The following is a 27,535-nucleotide window of genomic DNA, read 5'->3' on the forward strand; positions in this document are numbered from 1 at the left end:
AAAATTCCTATTCCTGAAGTTCTTCCTAAAGTTCCATCTGGATATTCCTCCAGGAGTTCTCTCTGTGGAATCTTCCAGGAGTTACTTCTAGGAATTCCTCCAAGAGTTCTTTCTAGGGATTTCCCCAGGAGTTTCCCCTGGAGATTTAAGGAATTTCTGCCAGGAATTCCTCTAGAAGTTCACTCTGGAGATTCTTCCAGAAGTTACCTCTAGGGAAACTTTGTGGAAGCTCCCTCTGGAGAATTCCTCTAGTAGTTCCCTCTGGGGAATCTTCCAGGATTTCCCTCTAGGGATTCCTCCAGGTGATCTTTCTGGAAATTCCTTCAGATGTTTCCTCTGGAGATTCCTCCAAGAGTTCTCCCCAGGGAATCCACCAGGGGTTCCTTCTGGGAATTCTTACAGGAGTTCCTTCTGGAGATCCCTGCAGGAGTTTGTTCTGGGATATCCTCCAAATGCACCATATGGGAATAACTTCAGGAGTTGACTCTGGAAAAAATCATCTGGGAGTTCCGTTTGGGGATTATTCCAGAAGTTTCTTCTGGGGATTCCCCAAGGAGTTTCAACTGGCAATGAAATCAGGAGTTCCCTCTCGAAAAAAATCATCTAAGAGCAACCTTTGGGGCATTTCTTCAAAAGTACCCTTTGGGAAATTCCTCCAGGAGTTCCTTCTGGGCATTCTTCAAGAACTTCCTTCTGGAGGTTCCTCCAGGAGTTCCTTCCTGAGCTTCCTTCAGAGTTCCTTCTAAAAGAAAAGTCGGGAGTTTCCTGTAGAGATTTTTCCAAGAGTTTCATTTGGAAATTCCGGATGAAATTCTTGGAAGAAGCCTCAGAAGGAACGCGTGTAGGAAACCCTAGAATGAACTCCTGGAGAAATTCTCAGAAGAAACTCCTAGAATTCCCATAAGGGTTTCCGAGAGCATTCCCCAAAAGAAAATCCTGGAAAAATTTCCAGATAAAACTTCGCAGATGCCTAGAGGGAATTATTGGAGGAATTTCCATATAAAACTCGCAAAGTAAACTGTAGAGGAAACTCCTGGTGGAATCCCCAGAGTTTCCTTGGAGGAATCAAAATGACTCTTCTGCTGAAATCCCCAAACGGAATTCCCAAAAGATTTCCCTGAAAGAACTCCTGAAGGAATCCCCAAAAGAACTCCTGCATAAATTCCCAGATTAAACTCCTGGAACCCATAGAAGAACCAAATCACCAGTAGCATCTCCTGAAGAAATCATTTGAGAGATCTCCTGGAGGAATCCCCAGAGGGAAGTCCTGGAGAAATCTTCTGAAGGAATCCCTTGAAGAAACTCCTTGAAGAGTTCCCAGAGGGAGCTCCTGAAAGAATCCTTAGAAAAAAATCTTGGAGGATTCCTCAGATGGAACTCGTTTGCCGTATGCAGCATAGTTGTGTTAATAGGGATACCCATAGAACATGGAACAACTATACCGCACACGGCAGTCGATGAAGAATCCCTAGAATGAGCTCCTGGAGGAATCACCAGAGGGAACTCCTAGATGGATCCTTCAAACTTTCTTCGCTTATGAAAATGAAGATCATTATACTAATCTCTCAATATTCGGGATTATTACTGATTATCTTGAGAACTTTCAGCTTCACTAAGAGAAAACTTTCTTCGCTTATGAATATGGAGATCATTTTCCTGATCTCTCAAAATTCGAGATTTTTACTGATCATCTTCGGATTTTTCAAGAAGTTTCAGCTTCTCCCAAAAAAAACTTTATTCGCTTACGAAAATGAATGAAAACTTTCTTCGCTTATGAAAAGGAATTCCTTTGGAAATTCATCCAGGAATTTCTCTAGGAATTTCTCTTGGAATTTCTCAAGGAAATCTTCCAGATACTGCTCCACGAAATCCTGCATAATTTCACCAGGGAAATCCTCCTGGAATTCTTCTAGAAACTGCTCAGGGAGTTCCTTCAAAAATTTCTCTATAAATTCTTCTAAGAATTCCTCCAGGAATTCTTCTAGGAATTATTCCAGCAATTCTTCTAGGAATAGATGTTGTGATTCCTCCAGCTATTTCTCAGAGAATTCCTCTAGGACATCATTAGGGTTTTTTTTCAGGAATTTCTTGGGGAGTGCTCCAGAATCTCCTCTGGAAATTTCTCCAGGAATTCCTCAGGGGGTTCGGAGGAAATTTCTGAAGCAATTTCCAGGCAATCAACCAGCAAAGCTCTTGGAGGACTTTCCAGAGGGAACTCCTGGAGGATTCTCAAAAGGAACTCCTGAAAAATTTCCCAAAGGGAACTGATTGAGCAATATCCCAGAAATAAGTTCTGACGGAATTCGTCAGAAGGAAATCCTAAAGAAATCCTTAGACTGAACCCCTAGATGAATTGTCCAAAGAGAACCCCTGGAGGAATTCTCCAGAAGATCCTCCTGGTTGAATTCCCCATGGGAAAACCCTAGAAGAATAACTAGAATGACTCCAGGAGGAATTCCCAGAGAGAACTCTTGGAGTAATTATCCAGATTAAATTGCTGAAAAAAATTTCATAGTGAATGTCTGGAGGATTCTCGAAGAAAACTCCAGGAGAATTCTTAGATGAAACTCCAGGAGAAATCCCCAGCGGAAACTTCTGGAAAATTGCCGAAGGAATCGAAAGAAATTTTCGATGGGATCCCTACAGAAAGTTTTGAACGAATTCCCAAAAACGTCTAATCAGCAAAAGTCAAAGAATATTCCTAATGGAGTTGCCGCAAAAATTACCGAAGGAATTGCCAGATGAACTGCCGATGGAAATCTCAAAGAAATTTGAAAAAAATACTAAATGAATTTTCCAAGGAAACTTTCTTCGTTTACGAATTTGAAGATTATTATACTAATCTCTCAAGATTCGAGATCCTTACCGATTATCTTGAGAATTTGCAAGAATTTTCAGCTTCACTCAGAGAAAACTTTTTTCGGTTATGAATATGAAGATTATTTTACTTATCTCTCAACATTAGAGGTTCTATCTGACCATCTTTGAGTTTTTCTAGAATTTTCGGCTTCACCTAAGAAAACTTCCTACGTTTATGAATATTTAGAACATTTAAGTAATCTCTCAAGATTCCTACTGACCATCTTTAGAATTTACAGCTTTACTCAAAGAAAACTTTCTTCGCTTATAAATATGATGATTATTTTGCTAATCTCTCAAGATCCGGGATTCTTATTGACCATCTTTGGATTTTTCTAGAATTCTGCTCCACCCAAGAAAACTTTCTATGTTTATTAAAAATAAGAATATTTGAGTAATCTCTCAAGATTCGGGAATCTTACTGATCATCTTGAAAATTTGCAAGAATTTTTAGCTTCACTCAGAGAAACCTTTCTACGCTTATGAATATGAAGATTATTTTACTAATCTCTCAAGATAAGAAATTCTATCTGACCATCTTTGGATTTTTCTAGAAAGTTCAGCTACATCCAAGAAACTTTGTTTGTCTCTAAAAATGAAGATTATTTTTAGAATCTCTCAAAATACGGGATTTTCACTGATCTCAAGATTCGGGATTTTTACTTAGAGGAATTCCCGGAGGAATTTTCAGAGGAATTCCGGGAAAAATTTCCAGAGAATTCCTAAAGGAATTTTCAGAAGAATTCTTGGAGAATTTTCCAGAGGAATTCCCGGTGGAATTTTCAGAGAAATTACACTAGTTTACAGCATTTTCGGTAAGCTGATGATCATTTTTGGTGTAGATTCATGCCCTGAGTTCGAAAACGCGAAAGAAAAAAATTACAGTAGAGCGGAAATTTTTTCGACTTTCCATACAAGGTTGATGATTTGAAATCGATTTTTGTTCTATTTTTAACCAAAGTCGCTCACTTCAAACATCTTATCTCCGTAACCAATGCTCCGATTGAGCTGAAATTTTTACTGTAACTCGTCTACATATGATATGTCAAATAAACGTCGAGAAAGAATTTTTAAGCTGGTTTTTTCTTATAAAAAAATACATTTCTTCAAAAAATTTTGGGAATTTTGCTAAAATTTAAGAAGATCGTACCTAAAAATCGTCGATATCTTGAATTTCATCAATCTGACGTAAAACCTGTATTCAGATGATCGAATGGAATTGTATTCAGCTTTCAATTTATGGAAAAAGATTTAAAATTGGTTGAGCAAAACGCTATATATTTGAATTTTAGTAAATTACATATTTTGAAAAATTGTAAAACTCGATATTGAGCTCAAACTCAAAAACTGTTCTACTTTAAATTTTTTGAAGGTCGGTTTCGAAATCAGCACTAAATTGTGCTTCAAAAATTTTGGTCGTTGACAGAAGTTCACGACTTTCATTTTATTTTGTAAACTTGTGTTACCGATGTAATTTCCAAAGAACTTTTAGAGGAATTTCCAGAAGAACTTCCGGAGGAATTTCCAGAGGAATTTCCAGAGGAATTCCTGAAGGAATTACCAGAGGATTTTCTAGAGGAATTTCCAGAGGAGTTCCTCTCGAAATTCCTCTCGAAATTCCTGGTGGAATTTCTGGAAATTCTATGAATTCCTCTGAAAATTTCTCCAGGAATTCCATTAGAAATTCATCCATGCATTGCTCTGGAAATTCCTCCAGGAATTCTCTGGAAATTCAACCAGAAATTCGATTGGAAATTTCTTCAGGAATTCTTGACAATCCCTTTAGGAGTTTGGCTAGACATTCAGACATTCCTCCGGAAGTTCCTCCAGGAATTAATCTGGAAATTCCTCCAGGATATTCTCTGGAAATTCCTTCAGGAAAACTTCTGGAAATTGATCCAGAATTTACTCCAGAAATTCCTCCAAGAAATCCTCTAGAAATTCAATCAGGAATTCCTGTGGAAATTCCTCCAAGAGTTCATCTGGAAATTCCTTAAAAATTTTTTTTGGAAATTCCTCTAAGAATTTCTCTGAAAATTCCTTCGGGAGTTTTTATAAACACTTTTGCAGGAATTCCTTTGGAACTTTTTCCAGGAATAACTCTGGAAATTCTTTAAAAATTCCTGTGCAAATTCCTATGAAAATTCTTCCAGGAATTCCTTCGAAATTTCCCCTAAGAATTTCTTTGGAAATTCTTCCCCGAATTTCTCAGAAAATCCTTCCAGGAATTCCTTAGGAAATTCATTCTGGAATTCCTTTGGAATTTTCAAAGGAATTTGCACATGAATTTCTAGAGGAATTTCCAGAGTTATTCCTAGAAAAATTTCCAAAGGAATTCCTAGAAGAACTTTCATAAAAACTTCTGAAGGAATTTCCAGAGAAATTCCTAGCGGAATTTCCAAATGAATTCTTGAAGGAATTTCCAGATGAACTCTTAGAAGATCTTCCAGAAAAATTCCTGAAGGAATTCCTGGAGGAATTTTTGGAGGAATTTCTAGAAGAAATTATGGAGAAAATTCTGGAGGAATTTCCAGAGGTATTTCTGAAGGAATTTCCAGAGAAATTCCTGGAGAAATTTTCAGAGGAATTCCTAGAGGAACTTCCGGAGTAATGTCTGAATGTCTTGCAAAACTCCTAAAGGATTTGTCAGGAATTCCTGAAGAAATTTCCAATCAAATTCCTGGAGGAATTTCCAGAGCAATGTATGGATGAATTTCCTATGGAATTCCTGGAGAAATTTCTAGAGAAACTCCTGGATGAAATTCCAGAGGAATTCCTGAAGGAATTTTAAGAAAAAATCCTAGAGAAATTTCCAGAGGAAATACTAGAGGAATTTTCAGAAGAATTCTCGGAGGAATTTCCAGACGAATTCCTAGAGGAATTTCCAGAGGGTTTCCTGGAGGAATTTCCAGAGGAATTCCCGGAGGAATTTCCAGAGGAATTCCGGGAAGAATTTCCATGGATTCTTTAGAGGAATTTCCAGAGGAATTCCTGGAGCAATTTCCAGAGAAATTCCGGAAAGAATTTCCAAAAGAATTCTTGAAGGAATTTCCAGAGGAATTTCTGAAAGAGTTTTCAGAGGAATTCCTGAAGGAATTTCCAGAGGAATTCCTGAAGGAAAACCCAGAGGAATTCCTGAAAGAATTTCTAGAGGCATTCCTGAAGAAATTTCTGAAAGAATTCCTGAAGGAGTTTGCAGAGTAATTCCTGAAGGACATTCCAGAGAAATTTCTCTGGGAATAACCTCAGGAATTGCTCTGGAAATTCCTCTAGGATTTTTTTTGGGAATTCCTCCCGAAATTCCTCTGGGAATTTCCAGAAATTCCTCTAGGAATTTCGAGAGGAATTCCTCTGGAAATTGCTCTAGAAAATCCTCTGGAAATTGCTCTAGAAAATCCACTGGAAATTTCTTCACAGGAATTCCTCTGTAAATTCCTCTTGAATTCCTCTGGAAATTCCTTCAGGAATTCCTCTGGAAATTCCTTCAGGAATTCCTCTGGAAATTCCTTCAGGAATTCCTCTGGAAATTCCTTCAGGAATTCCTCTGGAAATTCCTTCAGGAATTCCTCTGAAAATTCCTTCAGGAGTTTATCTGGAAATTCCTCCAGGAATTCCTCTTCAAATTTCTTCAGAAATTTCTCTGGAAATTCTTCCAGGAATTCCTCTGTAAATTCCTAAGAAATTTCTTTCAGGAGTTCAACTGGAAATTCCCTCAGGAATTCCTCTGGAAATTCCTTCAGGAATTCCTCTAGAAATTCCTCCAGAAATTTCTGAAGGAATTTCCAGAGGAATTCCTGAAGCACGTTCCAGAGAAATTTCTCTGGGAATTACCTCAGGGATTGCTCTGGGAATTCCACTAGGATTTTTTCTGAGAATTCCTCTAGAAATTCCTCTGGGAATGTCCAGAATTTCCTTTAGGATTTCCTGCAGGATTTTCGAGAGGAATTCCTCTGGAAATTGCTCTAGAAAATCCACATGAAACTCCTTCAGGAATTCCTCTAGAAAATCCTCTGGAAATTTCTTCACTGGAATTCCTCTTGAAATTCCTCTCGAAGTTCCTTCAGGAATTCCTCTGGAAATTCTTTTACGAACTCCTCCGGAAATTCTTTCAGGAATTTCTCTTGAGTTCCACCGGAAATTCCTCTGGAAATTCCTCCGGAAATTCCTCCAGGAATTCCTCCGGAAATCCCTCTGGGAATTCCTCCGGAAATTGTTTCGGAAATTCCTCTGGAAATTCCTCCAGGAATTCCTCTGGAAATTCCTCCAGGAATTCCTCTGGAAATTCCTCCAGGAATTCCTCTGGAAATTCCTCCAGGAATTCCTCTGGAAATTTCTCCAGGAGTTCTACTGGAAATTCCTTGAAAAATTCTCTGAAAATTCCTCTAAGAATTCCTCTAGAAATCTCTCCAGGTATTTCGATGGAAATTCCTCCGGGAATCCCTCTGGGAACTCCTCCAGTATTTCCTCTGGAAATTTCTCCAGGATTTTTTCTGGAATTTCCTCCAGGAGTTTCTCTGGAAATTCCTCCATGAATTCCTCTGGAAATTTCTCCAGAAATTCCATTGGAAATTTATCCATGCATTGCTCTGGAAATTTCTCCAGGAATTCTCTGGAAATTCAACCAGGAATTCGATTGGAAATTTCTTCAGGAATTCCTGACAATTCCTTTAGGAGTTTTGCTGGACATTCAGACATTCCTCCGGAAGTTCCTCCAGGAATTATTCTGGAAATTCCTCCAGGAATTTCTCTGGAAATTCCCTCAGGAATGCCTCTGGAAATTCCTCCAGAATTTTCTCCAGAAATTCCTCCAAAAATTCCTCTGGAAATTCCTTTAGGAATTCCTCTAGAAATTCCTCCAAGAGTTCATCTGGAAATTCCTTCAAGAATTCATTTGGAAATTCCTCTAGGAATTTCTCTGGAAATTCCTTCAGGAGTTTTTATGAAAATTCTTCCAGGATTTCCTTTGGATTTTTTTCCAGGAATAACTCTGGAAATTCCTTTAGAAATTCCTATGCCAATTCCTTTAAAAATTCCTCCAGGAATTCCTTTGAAAATTTCGCTAAGAATTTCTTTGGAAATTCTTCCACGTTTTTCTCAGGAAATCCCTCCAGTAGTTCCTTAGGAAATTCATCCTGGAATTACTTTGGAAGTTCCTTCAGGAATTTCTTTGGAAATTTCTTCAGGAATTCCTGACAATTCCTTTAGGAAATTGTCTAGAAATTTCTTCAGAAATTCCTCTAGAAGTTTATCTAGGAGCTCCTCTGGAAATTTTAGCAGGAACTCCTCTGGAATTTCCTCCAAGAATTCCTGCGGGAATTCTTTCAGACTTCCTCTGGAAATTCCATCAGAAATTGTTATAAAAATTATCCTATGAATGTATCTAGAAACTCTTCCATGAATTTTTCTTGAAATTCCGTCAGGAATCCCTTGGAAATTTCTTTAGAAAATTCCTCTGAAAATTCCCTCAGGAATTCGTCTGGAAATTCCTCCAAGAATTCCTCAGGAAATTATTCCACAAATTTCTATAGCAATTCCCCTTAGAATTTCTCTAGTTAATCACCTCCGTATTCTTCCTCTGGGACTTCCTCCAAGGATTCATCTGGGACTTCCTCCAAGAATTCCTGTGAGAATTGCTCCAAAATTTCCTTTGAAAATTTCGCCAGAAACTGCACTGAAAATTTCACCAAAAATTTGGGAATTCCTCTTGAAGTTCCTCCAGAAGTTGCTGTTGGAATTTATCCAGGTATTCCTCTGGGAAGTTTTCCAGAAACATCCAGGAATTACTTTGGAAATTCATCCAGAATTTCTCTAGGAATTCTTTCAGGAAATCTTCCAGATACTGCTCCACGAATTCCTCAAGAATTTCATCAAGGCAATCCTCATGGAGACCATCTAGAAAATGCTCATGGAATTCCTTCGGAAATTTCTCTATGAATTCTTCTAAGAATTTCTCCATGAATTCTTCTTGGAATTCTTCCAGCAATTCGACACTGATTTTTCATTTGGGCCTAACTGACATTTTCGAATTCTCCTAAAGGAATTGTCAGGAATTCCTGAAGAAATTTCCAATCGAATTCCTGGTTGAATTTCCAGAGAATTCCTGGAGGAATTTCCAGAGCAATGTATGGATGAATTTTCAATGGAATTCCTGGAGAAATTTCCAGAGAAACTCCTTGATGAAATTCCAGAGGAATTCCTGGAGGAATTTCAAGAAAAATTCCTAGAGAAATTTCCAGAGGAAATACTGGAGGAATTTCCAGAGAGATTCCTGGAGGAATTTCCAGAGGAATACCTGGAGGAATTTCCAGAGGAATTCCGGGAAGAATTTCCTAGATTTTTTAGAGGAATTTCCAGAGGAATTCCTGGAGAAATTTCCAGGGGAACTCCCGGTGGAATTTCCAGAGAAATTCCGGAAAGAATTTCCAAAAGAATTCTTGAAGGAAGTTCCAGAGCAATTTCTGAAGGAATTTCCAGAGGAATTCCTGAAAGAACTTCCACAGGAATTCCTGAAGAACGTTCCAGAGAAATTTCTCTGGGAATTATCTCAGGAATTGCTCTGGAAATTCCTCTAGGATTTTTATTTGGGAATTCCTCCCGAAATTCCTCTGGGAATTGCTCTAGAAAATCCTCTGGAAATTGCTCTAGAAAATCCACTGGAAATTTCTTCACAGGAATTCCTCTGGAAATTCCTCTTGAAATTCCTTCAGGAATTCCTCTGGAAATTCCTTCAGGAATTCCTCTGTAAATTCCTAGGATTTTTTTTTCAGGAATTAAACTGGAAATTCCTTCAGGAATTCCTCTGGAAATTCCTTCAGGAATTCCTCTGGAAATTCCTCCAGGTGTTTCTCTGGAAATTCCTCCAGGAATGCCTCTTCAAATTTCTTCAGGAATTTCTCTAGAAATTCCTCCAGGAATTCCTCTGTAAATTCCTAGGATTTTTTTTTCAGGAATTCAACTGAAAATTCCTTCAGGAATTCCTATGGAAATTCCTCTAAAAAGTCCATGGAAATTCTTCCCGGAATTCCTCTGGAAATTTATCCAGGTATTCCTCTGGAAATTTCTCCAGGAATCCTTCTGGAAATTCCTCCAGGAATTCGCCTGGAAATTCCTCAGGGAATTCATCTGAAAATTCCTCCAGTATTTCCTCTAAAAATTTCTCTAGGATTTTTTCTTGAAATTCCTCCAGGAATTCCTCTGGAATTTCATCCAGTAGTTTCTCTGGAAATTTCCCCAGGAATTCCATTGGAAATTCATCCATGCATTGCTCTGGAAATTCCTCCAAGAATTCTCTGGAAATTCAACCAGGAATTCGATTGGAAATTTCTTCAGGAATTCCTGACAATTCCTTTAGCAGAACTCGAAAATATCAGTTAGGCCCAAATGATAAATCAGTTTCGAAATTGCTGGAAGAATTCCAAGAAGAATTCATGGAGAAATTCTTAGAAGAATTCATAGAGAAATTTCCGAAGGAATTCCATGAGCAGTTTCTAGATGGTCTCCATGAGGATTTCCTTGATGAAATTCGGGAGGAATTCGTGGAGCATTATCTGGAAGATTTCCTGAAAGAATTCCTAGAGAAATTCTGGATGAATTTCCAAAGCAATTCCTGGATGTTTCTGGAAAACTTCCCAGAGGAATACCTGGATAAATTCCAACAGCAACTTCTGGAGGAACTTCAAGAGGAATTCCCAGATTTTTGGTGATATTTTCAGTGCAGTTTCTGGCGAAATTTTCAAAGGAAATTTTGGAGCAATTCTCAGAGGAATTCTTGGAGGAAGTCCCAGATGAATCCTTGGAGGAAGTCCCAAAGGAAGAATACGGAGGTGATTAACTTGAGAAATTCTAAGGGGAATTGCTATTGAAATTTGTGGAATAATTTCCTGAGGAATTCTTGGAGGAATTTCCAGACGAATTCCTGAGGGAATTTCCAGAGGAATTTTCTAAAGAAATTTCCAAGGGATTCCTGACGGAATTTCAAGAAACATTCGTGGAAGAGTTTCTAGATAAATTCCTAGGATAATTTTTATAACAATTTCTGAAGGAATTGTCAGAGGAAGTCCTGAAAGAATTCCCGCAGGAATTCTTGGAGGAAATTCCAGAGGAATTCCTGCTAAAATTTCCAGAGGAGCTCCTAGATAAACTTCTAGAGGAATTTCTGAAGAAATTTCTAGACAATTTCCTAAAGGAATCGTCAGGAATTCCTGAAGAAATTTTCAAAGAAATTCCTGAAGAAACTTCCAAAGTAATTCCAGGATGAATTTCCTAAGGAATTACTGGAGGGATTTCCTGAGAAAGTCGTGGAAGAATTTCCAAAGAAATTCTTAGCAAAATTTTCAAAGGAATTCCTGGAGGAATTTTCAAAGGAATTTGCACAGGAATATCTAAAGGAATTTCCAGAGTTATTCCTGGAAAAATTTCCAAAGGAATTCCTGGAAGAATTTTCATAAAAACTCCTGAAGGAATTTCCAGAGAAATTCCTAGAGGAATTTCCAAGTGAATTCTTGAAGGAATTTCCAAACGAATTCCTGGAGGAATTCCCAGGAGTTCCCTCCTGGAGGAGTCTCTAGAGAAAACTCATGGCGATCCAGAGAGAACTCCGGGAGAAACCTCCAGTAGAATCATCTTAAAGAATCTTCAAATCGAACACCAAGAGGAATCTGAAGAAGTAACTCCTGGAGGAATCCCCAGAGGGGACCCTAAAAGAATTCCCATGAACAGATTGCTTGAGGAGTCCGCTGATGGTACTTTTGAAGGAATTCCCAAAATTTTCAGAGGGAACTCTTGAAGTAGTTTCTCATAGGGCAATCCTGGAGAAATTTACCAGTGGATGCTCCTAAAAGAATTCTTCAAAGAACTCTTGAAGCAATTTTGGAGCTAAGGAACCAGAAAAAACTCCTGCAGGGATTACACAAAGAGAACACTGGAGAAATTAACCAGAGGGAACACCAAGGAGGATTCCCAGATGGATCCTCTGGAGGAATCCCCAAAGAAAAACTCCTGGTAAAATCCCCAAAGGGAACACCTGGAGAAAATCCCCGATGAAAACTCCTGGATAAATTCCGCAATGAGAGTTCCTGTAGAAATTCCCCAGAGAGAACATTTAGAGAAATACCCAGAATAAATTTCTGAAAGAATCTGCAGATGAAACCCCTGAAGCAATCCCCAGATAGAACTCCTGGAGGAATTACCAGAAAAAAACTTACTTGGGGATTAAAAAGGAACTTTGGAATTCCTCAAGGAACTCGCTCTGGGAATTCCTGAAGCAGTTCCCTCTAAGAATTCCTTCAGGAATTCCCTTTTGGGAATTCCTCCAAAAGTTCCAGCTTGTCATTTCTTCAGGAGTTTTCTCAGAAGTTTTCCTCCAGGAGTTCTATCCAAGAATCCCTCAGAAGTTTGTTCTGATTAATTCCTGCAGTAGTTCTATCTAGGTATTCGCCAGGAATTTCCTCTGATAAATTCCTGCAGGAGTTACCTCTAGGGAATTCTTGCAGGAATTTCGTCTGATGATGGGGAATTCCTCCAGGAGTTCAAATTGGGGAATTCCTAAAGAAGTTTTCTTTGGAGAATTCCTCCAGAAGTTCCCTCAAGGCATTTCCCAAGCGATTCGCTATGTGGAATTACTCGAGTTCCTTCTGGGTACAAACAGCTGAAGGATTTTCCAGATGGAACTCCATGAGGAACTTCCAGACGGAACTCCTGGTGGAATCTTCAGAGCAAATTGTTTGAGGAATTCACAAATGGCACATCTGGAGGATTCCCTGATAAACCTCATGAAAGAAATTCCACAGGGAACACCTGGAGGAATTCCCAGATAAAAACCTGGAGGAATCCCCAGTGGGAATGGAACACTCCAGAAAGAACTCCTGGACAAATTTTCCATAGTTACCTGATGGAGGAATTCACTGATGAAACTCCTGAAGTATTTCTAGATGGAATTCCTGGAGTAATCTCCAGAGGGAACTGCTGTAGGTTTCCCAGATAGATGGAACTCTTGTAGGATATTCCCAGAGGGAACTGCTTGGGGAATCGCCAGCGCCAGGGAACTACGGGATAAATTCTTCTGTGGAGGTTTTTTTCTTGCTGGAGGAATCTCCAGAAAGAACTTCTGAAAGAATCCACAGAGGAAAGGCTGTAGGAACACCTAAAGGAAATCTCAGAAGGAACTCCTGGAGGAATTCCCAGGCGAAACTCCTCGTGGAATCTCCAGGGCAAACTGTTGAGAAACTCACATAGGGCACTCCTGGAGGATTCCCTAATGAACCTCCTGTTCCACAGGGAACATTTTCTGTAGAGAATCCATCAGGAGTTTCCTCTCGGGTATCCTACAGGTTTTCCCTCTAGTTCTCTCTGGGAAATTTTTTGAGAGTCTCTTCTAGGGAATCCTTCAGTGAATCCTTCAGGAGCGCCCTCCGGAGAATCCTCCAGGTGTTCCCTCTGGGGAATCCTCGTCATTATATCAATCATTCAATATTCGGGATTCTTACTGATCATCATGAGAATTTACAGCTTCACCCAAGAAAACTTCCATTGTTTATGAATAAGAAGATCATTTTTCTGATCTCTCAAGATTCGGGATTCTTATTGATTTTATTTGGTTTTGTCAGAATTTTCAGTTTCACTCATAGATCACTTCCGACATTTATGATCTTGCTATTTTAAATAATGATGGAATTTGTTTTGTAGTTTATAAGCAAAGAAAGTAATCTTTGGGCGATGCTGGTATTTCTTTGCAATCCCAAAGATGATAAAATGTCCAATATCTGCATAATAATGGAAAATTATTCAATGTCATTTCTAGAAAATCGTTTACTGTTTTTTTTTTCTTATAAATAAAATGTTTTTTCAATAAAAGAACGTATGTAATTATTGCCGACATAATATAAAAACTGTTGAAAGAATCTCCCATTTCAACTAACCATCACGTGTTGTGTTAGCAAGTACCATACCCGCCCGCCCGGTCCGCCGCACAGAAAATGAATGTACCGTTCGATGAGATGAACACATTGCGCTTTTGTTGCTGGCTGGCTGGTTTTTCGATTCTCACCTCACACCCGCATGCTGCTGTTACAGCGGGGAACGTTTGCGCTCGAATTGGAAAAGCAAAAAGTATGCTATGAACTTATTTTTTCAGTGTTCTAAATTACACCATCAGATTGGAAATTTTATAAGGAATCTTTTGGCATATACAAAAGTTTATACTTTCATATAAAAAAATCGAATAATCTTGGGTGCAACGCCCGCACCCACAACAGCGCATCAATACATGCATGTCCTACGCTGCGTTCGGAAGGATCGAGTTCATTTCTACGACTAGGGTGTGGCTGTGGTTTGGTCGACTGCTTTTACCAAACAATATTGAAAATAGTAAAAATACGAAGAAAATATAGAATAAAAAAATAACTAATCGGTGATAGTAAGCAACCTATTTGAATACGAGCTAATTTGTTTATGAATCCCATTGTCATGTACTCAATAGAATACCTTGTCAACCCAGTTATCGAAATGGAATTATAAATCAGACTGCCAAAACAACTTTTGTATGACGAAAAAGAGATGGTTTCGAAAAAAAATATTTTTCTTCTATCATAATTTTTGATAAATGTTTAATATTTATAAATTTCATAATAGAAGAATTTGTAGAATCCTTCCGAATTGACCGACGATTTATTCTGCTACATGGATTACTCCAAAAATTCATTAGTCTGCTCCGATAAGTTCATCGGTCGTTTCGAGGCGATCGTAGCTCAAGCAATGGTAAGATTTATGAGATTTATGCTAATTATTGATGCGGACTCTAAAGAGCTTCGAGAATTTCAGAGAATTTTTTTCGTAATTATTATTCAATTAGATTATTCTTTATAAAATTCTCTATCGACGGATTGTTTCCAATTTTCGAAATTTGGCCGGGAACGGTCTCTGGCACACAAAAAAGGTAGAAATGTCATGAAATGTTGGAAGCTTTTCGTTACTAAAAAGACATTCCAGCCAAAACTAAAAGTCTAATCAAAATGGTTTCTTCACAGAAAATGATCTTCATTCAATTTCGAAGAGACGGATTGATTCCAAATCTTTAAAAATTTGACCAATAATTGCCAAAAATGCTACAATAGTTAGCCGCGCGCACCAGAGAACACCACAGACAAATCTCGGGCGCGCCACTGCCTTTCCTCTTAACCGGATACAGGAAAAGATTTCCCGTTTTTTTTTGGCACTTCTAAGATATGGTTCTGTGTAACTATAGTTATGCGTTTAAAACTTATAAAACCCTCCTCGAGAAAAATGCGGAATGCGTTTCTCCATATAAACTCCCATGCTAACTTCAAACAAGTTTAGCACCGTTCAAATGTTAAGGGGCTGTTCACAAACCACGTAGACAAAAATTTGGTCATCTTAGACCCCCCCTCCCCCTCGTAGACTTTTGTCCATACAAAAATTTTGAAATTTGTATGGAGCGTAGACTTTGGTCAAACCCCCCCAAAAGTCCACGTGGTTTATGAACGGCCCCTAACGGATTAATGGAGTATTTGACCAGAGATCGTGGCGTCATATTGGTTGAAATGAGAAGGGGGCCCATCAACCTTTTTTACATGTGGTATTTTGAGCCACGCTAGAACCCACCATTGGGTATGATTTGAGAAGAAATACCCTTGAGTTTTTACTTTTTGAAATATTTGGAAATAGCTTCAACATCAGCTTTTTCCGTTCATGGAGTTTGTTACTGTATTATGCATCTTTCCGCCTTCAACTCATTCGAAGTTATTTCCGTCTGTGTTACCGTTTGTAACAGAAAGTCTGTGTATTAATGTGTTAATTTGTTTATTCTATTTATAAAAAAAATATATGTTGCATGTCTCCGGATTATTTATTCAAAAATTTAAATTACACTACACTACAATAAGAAGCACCAATATTTATAGTTCAGTGGAAAAGGAGAATTGAAAGGGAAAAAGAGAGAAGAAGAAGATGGCTACTGAACGATAGGGGAATTAAGCAGCGTTGAGGGAATGATTCAGCAAATTTCATTCGAAAAAGTCGTTGAGGTTGAAATAGTAAAAGTTGAGAGTTAATTTGGATAAAGTTTGTGAATACGTTTTGAAGTTAAACGTGGAGAATCAGGTATGGCAAAGTTCAATGAGGAAGTGGAAGATTTTTAGAAAGCTAAGGTGTCATATTTCTGGTATTGGACCCGTAGGTTTTAACACTCAATCCGCTTTTTTCCGGTGTTACGGATAGAGCCGGAGTTTCCGGACGTGCTGAGGTGGCCCGCAGAGCTCGGCCGACGCGATATACCGTCGGGCTAGCTGAGAATCCCGCCACCGTGAAGCTCCAGAACGAATAGGGCAGTGGACATAACTTCATTGTGTCCCCACGCCGAGCATTATTGCGAATTTAGTGCGAATTCGGACCCCACGGAATTCTGCCGAAACCCTTCTACTCCAGGTAACCGTCGTTGTCGCTGGTCCAACCCCCAGACCGAGATCAGTACTTACCAAGCGCTCACGCCAATTCTTCAGCAGTTCCCGTCCGGCCCATAGGTATTTATAGGTATTATACAGTGATAGACATTCGTTTAGCCGAGACCAAAAAAAGTGTCATGAAACCCATACAAAAGATGTTATGATAAAACATTTTTATCGTAGTGATAGTATATCTAGTACTGTTTTATAAAAATGTGATACATCACACTTACATATACACTGAAACAAAAACGAGGGTAAAAACCCTTCAAATGTCATTTTTTGCCTAGACATTCGTTTAGCCGAGGTAAAAGAAAAATTGGTTTTCAATAGATTTTTTGCAATTTTGTGAGTATATTTCGAGGATATACTCCAAGGCATTTAGTTTATGACGTGTTAGCAAAATAATTGACCTTAAAAGTTTAGTTATTTGTGAAATTCAGAGAAATATTATAAAAAAATGTCCCGGTAAGGAGAAGCGACGGCAAACACATTTATTTAAAGAAAATGATTTCTGTAAACACTCAAAAGTAAGCTAGATTAGCAGTTTTGAAAATATGGCACAGAATTATTATTAGAAATGTTCAAATTATTGCATAAAATGTCATGAAAAAATGAAGTATACTAGTTTTTGGTTGTTTAAACTTTAAAATGGGATTGATAAAAGCTAAAATAAACAGTTCTGCATTGAAATAAAGACGTGCCTTAATGCCTGTGGAGTATACCTGTTCGATACTAGCATTACTAAATGAGTTAGAAGACTGCTAAGTGAAAGAACAGCAAGTAGTGTCAGAATTTATGTACCCTGTTTATTTAAAAGCAGATGCTCATACAAAAATGCAAGATATGGTCAATCAATTGGCTTATTTCATTCAATCTGATGAAATATATTATAAATGAGTCTTAGTTGTGAACCACATTCATTTTTAACATGATTTATTTGAAAAGAATGTCTAAATTATGAAACAAGTAGTTCATGCTAGAAATTTGAATACTTTCAGTGCCATTTCTCGAAATATGAGCCGTTCAATGTATGTTATTTCAGCCAGAATACAGTCTGGAAGGTATTGGGAGCTATTAGAAGACGTAATAGTAGTAAATGCTGTGATTTATGCAAGTGAAACCATAATATTTCATCAAAATAATACTTAAATACGTGATTTTTTGATGGTTTGCTTTATTTTTTTCTGTTAAAAACATTGTTTTTCGTAAATTTTCAACTTGCTTTGGTCATGAAACTTTCATTGCATTCTTTTGAAACACTTCCGATAAAAATAACTACATCAAATCTCAATTTGAAAACATTTACAATATTATGACATATTTATATGACATGCATGCAAAATTAATATGGCAACACTTCCAAAAACGATCTAATTTATGATTTACAAGTTGATCTATAATGCAGGTCACCATACAAAATGACTTTGTTGGATATTTTTCGAAATTTGTTAGTATTTTATTACAGAATTCTAAAAAATGTTCAATTCGGCTAAACGAATGTCTAGGCAAAAAATGACATTTGAAGGGTTTTTACCCTCGTTTTTGTTTCAGTGTATATGTAAGTATGATGTATCACATTTTTATAAAACAGTACTAGATATACTATCACTACGACAAAAAAGTTTTATCATACAATCTTTTGTATGAGTTTCCTGACATTTTTTTGAAAATTTTTTAGCCTCGGCTAAACGAATGTCTATCACTGTATAGACATACACCCACACCCACATAGAGTTGTAATAGCATGGCAATAAATTGCATAATATTGTAAATCACCAAGTTTTCTTACATTACACTCACATATCCGAGATCTGATTAGCAAAGTAGACCCACTCCAGCCGACCTTGAGACCAGAGCGGTGATCCAGATCGCGCTAGCCAGTGAAAGAGGTTGTTGAAGAACCCGGCCTCACACGGCAAGCCGTTGCTCTGCCAAGCTTGCCGAGATCCTTTGTTCTGGTAGGACGTGTGTTACCCTACCTACCAGTAACAACTGTTACAGTGACCCCACACCGATGAATCACTTTAATTTTGTACACTATTTAAGAATCACCGTGTTGATCAAATGAGTGATTCATAAACTGTGGTCATTTTTTCCGATTCATAAATTGTGGGGTCACTGTACCAGTCGTAAATACCACTTACCGAAGAAATATCCCTTGGGCGATTCTAAGCCTAAAGGACTTAAGGAAACCGCCAAACGATTACTCTATATACAGACGTCTGTGTTGATCCACGCGCATGCAATGACATTCACCGTATTAGCGAAGTAAAATAATAGTATGGGGCATGTGATATTACATACGGTGTTTAGTAAAGTTAGGCTTGATTTTTTTTTAACACTTTCGTTATCAATGTTAACCCTTCAGGACGCGCCCTGTTGTAAAAAGTACAACACTACCAAAAAACCTCGCTCCTCGTATACAGCGCAAGCGCGATGCAGCTTCGGGTGCTTGATGGCGCGCGTCCTGAAAGGTTAAGAAGGCAGGACAAATAAAGCAATTTTTGTAGGTGTGTTTTGTTTTTGTTTATTCGATTTGTCTTTTCTTTCTCAGATACCTGGCTTAGCACTTTACTTCGTACTTCTTTTTGGCTAATACCTTTCGCTGCTTCGCTTTTTCAGATCTTAGATTCTGTTTTGTACATTTACACGCAAAATACGCAACTTTTTACACGACGGGTTGTTTCGTGAATACAACTGGTCGATTCGCTTAAGAGGAGACAATATACATTACAATACATTAGTTTAAGAGAGAGATAGATTAGGAACTACCACGGGCATTGTGTTTGAGGGAGAAAAGGAAGGAAAAGGAAGGATCGTCGGGATGGGAAGGAACGTTAGGGAATCCACGATGGAAAGGAACAAAACGCATTAAAAGCAGGGTTTTGCGGAGCTTTACAGAAGCTTCTTGATTTCATCGTACAGCACAAGTACGAAGGCACCGCCAGTACCACGGAGCACGTTCGAGAAGGCACCCTTGAAGAAGGCACCGGTACCTTCCTGCTTGGCGATCGTGGCCCAGCAGTGAACTGTGCTCTTGTAGATGATCTCGGTCTTGGCACGACCGGACTGCATCATCATACGACGACGGACGGTATCGAAGGGATAGGACACGATACCGGCGACGGTGGTGACGACCTGTTGAGGGGAAGAAACACATGGTTCATCAGCAATTGATTGATGGAAGAATGAGTATTCAGATACTAACCTGAGCAATGGCCCAGCTGACGTACCACGGAGTGGTCTTCGGGTTTGGCAGCATACCACGAGCAGTATCGTAGAAGCCGAAGTAGGCAGCACGGTAGATGATGATACCCTGGACGGAGACACCGAATCCTCGGTACAGACCGACAATTCCGTCACTCTTGAAGATCTTACCCAGACAATCTCCCAGACCCTTGAACTCACGCTCACCGGAGCCCTTACCGACATCAGCAGCCAGACTGAAATGCGAATTAAGTTAGACCACTGCACAGGAGTTGACGTAAATGTACAAGAACAATGGAACCTACCGGGTACGGGCGAAGTCAAGTGGGTAGACGAAGCACAGCGAGGTGGCTCCAGCCATACCACCGGAGGCCAGGTTACCGACGAAGTACCGCACAAACTGGGTGTTCTTGTCCACACCACCCAGGAAGACCTGCTTGTACTTGTCCTTGAAGGCGAAGTTCAACGCCTGGGTCGGGAAGTACCGGATGACGTTGGCCATGTTACCACGCCAGTAGGCACCGATGCCCTGCTCCTTGGGGATACGGATGAAGCAGTCCACCATGCCCTTGTACCGGTCGGCTTCGGCGATCTGCTTGGAGATGTGCTGGACCTGGAGCAGCAGCTTGACACGCTCGATGGGAGCCACGGCGGTCTTGGAGATGGCCGCCGAGATGCCACCGGCGGCGAAATCCTTCAGGAAGGCAACGGGATCGGCCAACGACATGGTTCAGCTGTGGGGGTTGGTCGGCTGGAATGAAGTACGGACGAGAGCAGGAGCGAACGGTGAGCTTTATTTGGTTCAGAATATTCTTAGTTATGGCTTCGATATATTCTATAAATTTTCTCCGTAAATTTCAAGAAAAATGTCTTCGAGTGAAACGAAATGTTTTGTGAATCTATTATTAAGTCTATCTTCAATGAATTTTCTACTATGTTAATATTTAATATTTTCCATACGATGTTCCAGCGTATTTTTGATGGAATTGAAAATTTTCATCAAAAAAAAAAAAAAAAAAGAATGAGAGTTGGAAACAATCCAATAAAGCTCACGTTTATTTAAAGTCATTTGATGGTTTGTTGATATTTCTTAAGCGTTGCAGTTATCGAATTTCGATCGCTTACCCAGTCAACCAGTAATCGTATTAGATGTTGCATAAGATGTTAACGTGGAGGCGATATGCATACATTTTACATGCGCCTAAATGGAGGCATGCACGCATATGGCCTCCACTTTATCATCTTATGCAATCGTATACGATTATTGGTTGTCTAGGTAATAATACGTAAACAATGTTTACTTAACATGCTGCAGTTATTGAACGTCTATTGTATACCCAAGTGTACTATACTTTTCTATACAAAATTCAATTAATCGTTAAAGGTTAACGTAAATGAGCGTAATTTCCTACACAGCAAAAAAAATCTTGTAATATCACATCATTTTCGCTGCACATCAGTCGCGTCGTAAAACTTATGTAAAAATTACATCCTTCCAACGCATCAAATTAGCCGGCGCAGCTCGTCCGGTCTAGCAATCGCTGGAACCGGATCGATAGATGAATCATATATAAGTAAAATATTGGCATGGATTCGTACACTGATCCGTTGGTTGTGAGCATGTCCCTTGCCTCTCGGCTATTTCACCGAGTTACAAGGTAGATGATACATATAATACTGCTTCTAGGTATCTGCCGAAATGGGTTTGTTGATAGTTTCCAGTGCCAATCAGAGTGTACATGGTGAGTATGATATATTTTGGAAAACGATGTAACCGAATGATATTACGTTCAAAAATGGATTCATCGCCAGAAATTACGCACCTGGATATTACAAAATTATTTGCTGTGTACAATAATATGTTAACGGTTCAACGAAAGCTCTTCACATTTAAAGCTTTATCGTTAAGTTGAAGATATAACGGTTAAAATACTAGTTAAAATTTAAAAACGCTTCACTATTAGGCTCAGTGTACCAGTTATGGCTATAGTACCTCAAATTGGCTATAGTTGATTTTCAACCTTTAACGATGAAAAACAGCATGAAACATTGTAAGAATACAAGATCACACTCACGAAAGATGATTGCAATCATTCAAACTTCACAATTTGCTAAAATTATTATAGAAATAAATCATTTTCCTTATAATTTCGGCTTTCTTGCACCCTATTTCGCCATAGTGTACCAGTTATGGCTAATCCCATAAGGAATGCATGCGAATAGTGCGAAGTGGAACCGAAATAAGAAAATGTGTCCATAACTGGTACAGGGTTCCTATCATTGGCACACGCCTTAATAAATACTTAGGGTAGATTTGGCTCGGTTTGTTTATTTTTCCTGTAAAGCATGGAAACTACACAATCATTTGACATATTGGAAACATTCTTCTTATTTTTATAGAATTAGTTTTTCTTAACTAGTGCGATAAATGGTACAGGTACCCTACTTCACTTTTGCAAAAAAAAAAAAACTAAAAATGAAACTTTCAAAGAAAACTAGAAAGTACGAGAAAATTCCTTTTGATTTCACTACTTTGATTATTTTCTTCAGCGTCGAGTGCTCGATATAACGGTGCCACACTTTGAATATTATCAACAGCAAAAAATTGAAAAATCAAATGACAGTTTGCGCAGAAAAGATTATCGATTAGTCACTACCAGCGAGTAATCAATCGATCTACTTTTCAGCGAAAACCGTCATCTGGTTATTCCAATTTGTACTCTTAATATTCGAGATATAGCTTCGTCATATCAGTCATATCTACACCTTAACGGCAGTTAGTGCCCAACACTGTTTGTCCCCAACGGAGAAAAACTTCGAAAATTGAAGTTTTAAGAGGCCTAATCAAAGGCAATTAAGTAAGTATTGGAACCACTTGGACATCTGAATTAGAAGAGCCTCTTTAAACCCCACTTCAAATATGTAGACAAACAGCAGAGGTACAACGAACCACTGTGCACTTGTTTATTTTGACTTGTCCCTAAGGGATGTTTCTCTTTCAGCAATTATGTAACATTTGTAATGCACTTGCACTTGACTCATTATGCAATTTTCACGTTGTGTAACGAGTCCACCGTGTGATCAACTGAGTTTGTCGCTGAACTGCCAGTTGATCGCTTAAGTTCTGAAATTAATTATACAATCACAATCAATTAGATATTCTTCCTGCTGCATCAAAGGGAAAGTCTGTAATCCAGCTAAAACAACTTCAAATAACTGTCTCTGTTGTGATCATCACCGATACGCTCGATCCACATTTGTTGCGCAATCATGGCTGTTCAGCTGTTTTCTCGAAAATTGTGTACACACATCTTCCCAATCGATTTTCACTGAATCACAACCATTTTCTTCACTTTAACTTATTTTCCAACGTTTCTTCCTTCTTACCTTCGGGGTCGAAAGAATGAAAGACTTATTCGCAAGTTGGCGGTTGCGAATGGGGGTATCCTCCTCCTGCTGCTGCTAGTTCGGATGCTGAGTCTTGCTTAGAAGACCGCGGGACAGGAACTAACCGTTGATTGAGGCTCGATCGAACGGGGTAGCCTTATTTTGCTCCTTTTTGATCGTGCGACAGACAGACGATTGATGTTCGCTCACGACCTTCGCCTCGTTTTCGAGGGTTTTTTGGGATGGGTGCATTTGTAAACTGCATTCTGCGCCGAATCCGTGAGAGTTGGGTGGTGATCGTGACACTGTATCGTCATTGGCACACGATTGTGCACGGAGCAAGTGCATCTCGTGATCGCGATCATATGGCACCAAAATGCGGTTTGGTAAACTAACGAAGGGGCGACGGTGACGTAAGTGCCTCGCATATGTTGGCGGCGCTCCTCGTAACGATTTTGTTTTGGAGTGCATCATCCTTGACCTTACGGACGGACGGACGGAGATCGACGACGCTGTTCAAATTTCGCTTTCGTTCCGTTCGCGAAAGAGTCGGGAATGTGACATTAGCATGATTGTTTCCGACCGACTAGGTAAAAACCTGTTATGTGTGGTTGTTGAGTTCTACTGCATAGTGTAATTAGAATAATTTTTCGATTCAATTAGACGGTGATTACTCGATAAATGCGCGTTTCACTACAGGTTCCGTTGCATCGTAGTGCTACCCGAGTAGAGTTTATTTCTGTTGATGGTTCAAATTTGGATCTTGTATTAACTTGGCTAATTGCATTAGTTCTAGTGAAATTTATTAAAGTGTTTCCTAATTTCATTTCCAAACAGGCCAAACATGTCTAAAGGTCCTATCAGCAGAAGAGAGGTGTTGCGGGGGCAGAAGGAGAAATTCTCACCGTGTTCTCAGCAGCGGTAACGCGAGCTATGCGTTTGATGCAGCTTTAAACTGCAAATAATGTTTTATTATTGCATCTGGAATTGATTATACAAATTATAGTTCTTACACTTTCGGTGTCCTTCTCGGCATATCAATCTGCCTTTACTAGCGCAACAATCTATGTACATCACTTCATTAGTGAACTACAATGAAAACAATAGTGATGATTTTACACTTAAAACAACCTAATTTAAGTTCACAATATTCTCACCCAATTTGACCTTATACATATTCTCAAGAAACTCCTCTCAATAGGTAGGATTTACGCTAAGTAGAATAATCAACATAAGACCCCATTAGACATGACAAATATTTGGCCAAACAAGCCCAACAAATGACCAACACAACGTGAATCATAGCAACCTTGGATGAATGTCGGGCTTCAATGACAAATATTTGTCATAATGACAAACAGTCTAATGGCACCTTTAGAATAACTAGATATAGAAATATAGAAATTTTACCAGTTTGGTCCATTCCGACTGGATTTCAGACAATACAATTGATCCTCAAACTTTTCTCTCTTTCGCTTGAACGTTTGTCAAACTTGTCTTCGAAAATCAGTGTGCCCAGCGGCAACAAGAGGCTCTCTTTGGTTTCCCTCTCTTTCGTTAATATCTCAGCTGTTTATTTGTATTATGATTGTCTCCTTGCTTTGAACGACGGTCAAAACAATCGTCTTTTGATTTGTACTGCAAAAATAGTTGAAAAGTGTACCATTACAGTCAGGTTTTTTTTTACGCGGGGGATACGTACCGCGTAAAAAAAACTCAGTTCAAATTTCGAAAAACCGCGTAAAAAAAGTCTCACCATTTCTCGACGAATCATGCAAAAATAAGACGATGAATTTTTTTTTTGTATGGAGTTTTCATTTACGCGGCCGCGTAAATCAAAACCGCGTAAAAATAAACCTGACTGTACATTGCAAAATTGAAAGATAAAGTGAACATAGAGAGCCTCTCAAATGCAGATAGGACATATTGAAATGTTTGGCCTGAACTATCGTTTATTACCGTTGTGGTAGTTTAGCAGACCGCTGAAGTAGGCGGTGTGTCAATAAGGATCATTATTAGTATAACTGTCAAGATAGAAACACCACATTGGCGACAAGCTTGGCGACAAGAAACAAGAACCCAGCGTAGAAAATCGAAGCTGATTGGAGTTTGACTCGGAATATGAACTAGTGTGGTAAATATATACTGTCTAATCCCGGCGGATAGTATCTGACCGGGTCAGACAAAAGAGGGAAAAGATGCCTCACCGGCGGATGAAAATCTGGTCGGTGCAGGCGAAAAAGAAAAGCTCACCTCAAAAGGTAGCTGCCGTAGCGACAGATACGATCTGTCGGGTCCGGCGAGAGAATGCTTACCTAAGAAGGAAGCAACCGTAGCGGCAGTTTCGAACTGTCGGGTCCGGTAGTTGTAAAAAGTTCACCTCATGAAGGGAACTTGCCTTAGCGGTGGAAACGATCCACTGGGTCAGGCTGTCTGAAGTTAAAAGTTCGCCTCGAGAAGGAAACTTGCCTCAGCGGTGAATACGATCCACCGGGTCAGGCTGTTCAATAGTCAAAAGTTCACCTCAAGAAGGGAATATGCCTTAGCGGTGGATGCGATCCACTGGGTCAGGCTGTCAGATAAGAGAAAGTTTGCCCAAGAGGAAACTTGTCTCAATTTCGGATTTGATTGACGTGTCAGGTTGTCTACTCACTAGAAGAAAATAATCGTTGCGGCAGTTTAAATCTGTCGGGTCCGGTGATTGCAAGTAAGCTCACAATAGAAGGGTGCCACCGTAGCGACGGCCCAACCTAAAACAAAAGGAGATATGGTAGTTCCGACTCCACCGACTGGGCGGTACAATTACAATTAATCAGATTTGATAGAACTGTCAAGCAGAGTGGACAAATTAACTCCACATTTTGAGACGTTCGCCTTTTGAAGGTAGGAAGAAATAGTACATAGTTCAACAATTGGTCTAGCATGCAATGAAACCCAAAGAAACGGAAATATGAAACCCGCTGAAATCAGTTGCACATATGGAGTCTTAGCATAAGTAACTAATCGTGTAACTGATGCTAAAATAAACATTTTCCTTTGAAGAAAAGGAGATGTGGTAGTTTAGCAGACCGCTGAAGTAGGCGGTGTGTCAATAAGGATCATTATTAGTATAACTGTCAAGATAGAAACACCACAACCGTAAAACCCGATAATTCGTCAATATTCTTCTTCTTCTTCTTTATGACTCTACGTTCCCACTGGGACTTTTTTTTCTGTTTAATTTATTTGGCAGGCTCGGTCGTGAATAACACATTGCGGAGCCGAATTCAACATTAACACAATACAAGAAGATTTACATTATTACACAAAATAAGTTTTACAAAAGGCAGAAAAAAATCAATCGTGGTAAAAAATAAATTGATCCATCGGAGTGTTGGTGGCCTCGGCAATTCTCTGCTTGTCCTCCTCAATAAGCGATCGTCGTTCGTTTTCATCGGTGATCCAATCATAGCTTGCGATTCTCTGTGTAATTTTTCTGGAAGATGCATCAGCGGCGGTGATCAAACTGCTATCCTCACTTTCACTCGATGACGTGTTGCTTTTGTTCTGGCGTTTATAGGCTTGACTCTGTGCAGAATCAGCCTGGCTGTCCGTATCCAACGAACGCTGTCTCTTGGTTTCGGTCTTCTTCGTCTTCTGTTGTCGTTTATCGCTTGTTTTTTCATTTTTTTCCACAATGCCCTCCACAACAATAGAGGCGTCTCCATCAGCTTGCTCCTCGGATGTTCCTATTTCAACGCCACCCACTGGGACTTGGCCTGCCTCGCTTCAACTTAGTGTTCTTTGAGAACTTCCACAGTTATTAGTTGAAGGGCTTTCTTTGCCTGCCATTGTATGAATTTGTATATTACAAATAATCTTCGATATAACGTACCCTCGATATAGCGAATTCAATATAACGTACATTTTGCTTCGATATAACGTACAACCACAGACAAACAGACGTAACACTCTGATGATTCCCATCGTACACCGATTTAACGGTCTTTTTCAAAATTTGATAGTTGGCCAACTGCCCAACCGTGGCGCTCGCATAGTTTTTGTTCGAGTTTGACGTTTGCTCACTACCGCCACCTAGTTGGTGGTCGGCCAAACATTGTCCCTTTAGCATTGGGCGAATATGTTTCCGTGACTATGATTTAACCCTTTGGAGCCGGAGGGGTCATATATGACCCCGGCGATGAAACCGAGCATAACAAACGTGCTCGACACCAGCGAGGTTGCGTCGACAGCGGCGAAACAAATCGGCTCCAAAAGGTTAAATCGAAAAAGAATCGAAGAGTTACGTCTGTTTGTCTGTGGTACAACATTGATTTTTTTTTTATTTTTCCCAGGTATAACTCTCATTTAAACTAGAACCATTAGCCTTGTTACCCAAAATTAGCGCAATTTGGGGAAATTTTAGTGTACGTTATATCGAAGCACAAAAAACGAAATTATGTTTTCGTGAAAACTCACGTTTTTCATTATTGGTTATGTGAATTTCACCGAAATCATTATTTGGGGTAATTTCACGTCGAATACATCAACACTAGCATAAAAAAATTAATTTCTTCTCTGCTTCGATATAACGTACAAAGAGAATTTTCATTTGTACGTTATATCGAAGAATACCTGTATTG

At 39.2% G+C, this 27,535-nt stretch overlaps 1 protein-coding gene across 1 annotated transcript; it reads right to left on the reverse strand.

Annotated features, from left to right (window-relative positions):
• Window positions 1-18,830: 18,830 nt before the first annotated feature.
• On the reverse strand, window positions 18,831-23,090 carry LOC109400515 (ADP,ATP carrier protein 2). Its single transcript, XM_019673034.4, has 4 exons — window positions 22,914-23,090; window positions 19,832-20,277; window positions 19,528-19,762; window positions 18,831-19,457 (listed from the first exon to the last, which is right to left on the reverse strand). Exons 2-4 carry the CDS (start codon window positions 20,251-20,253, stop codon window positions 19,215-19,217), a joined length of 900 nt encoding a protein of 299 aa, XP_019528579.1. The 5' UTR covers window positions 20,254-20,277; window positions 22,914-23,090; the 3' UTR covers window positions 18,831-19,214.
• Window positions 23,091-27,535: the final 4,445 nt, after the last annotated feature.

Source organism: Aedes albopictus, chromosome 1 (genome assembly GCF_035046485.1).
Source record: "Aedes albopictus strain Foshan chromosome 1, AalbF5, whole genome shotgun sequence".
Taxonomy (NCBI): domain Eukaryota; kingdom Metazoa; phylum Arthropoda; class Insecta; order Diptera; family Culicidae; genus Aedes; species Aedes albopictus.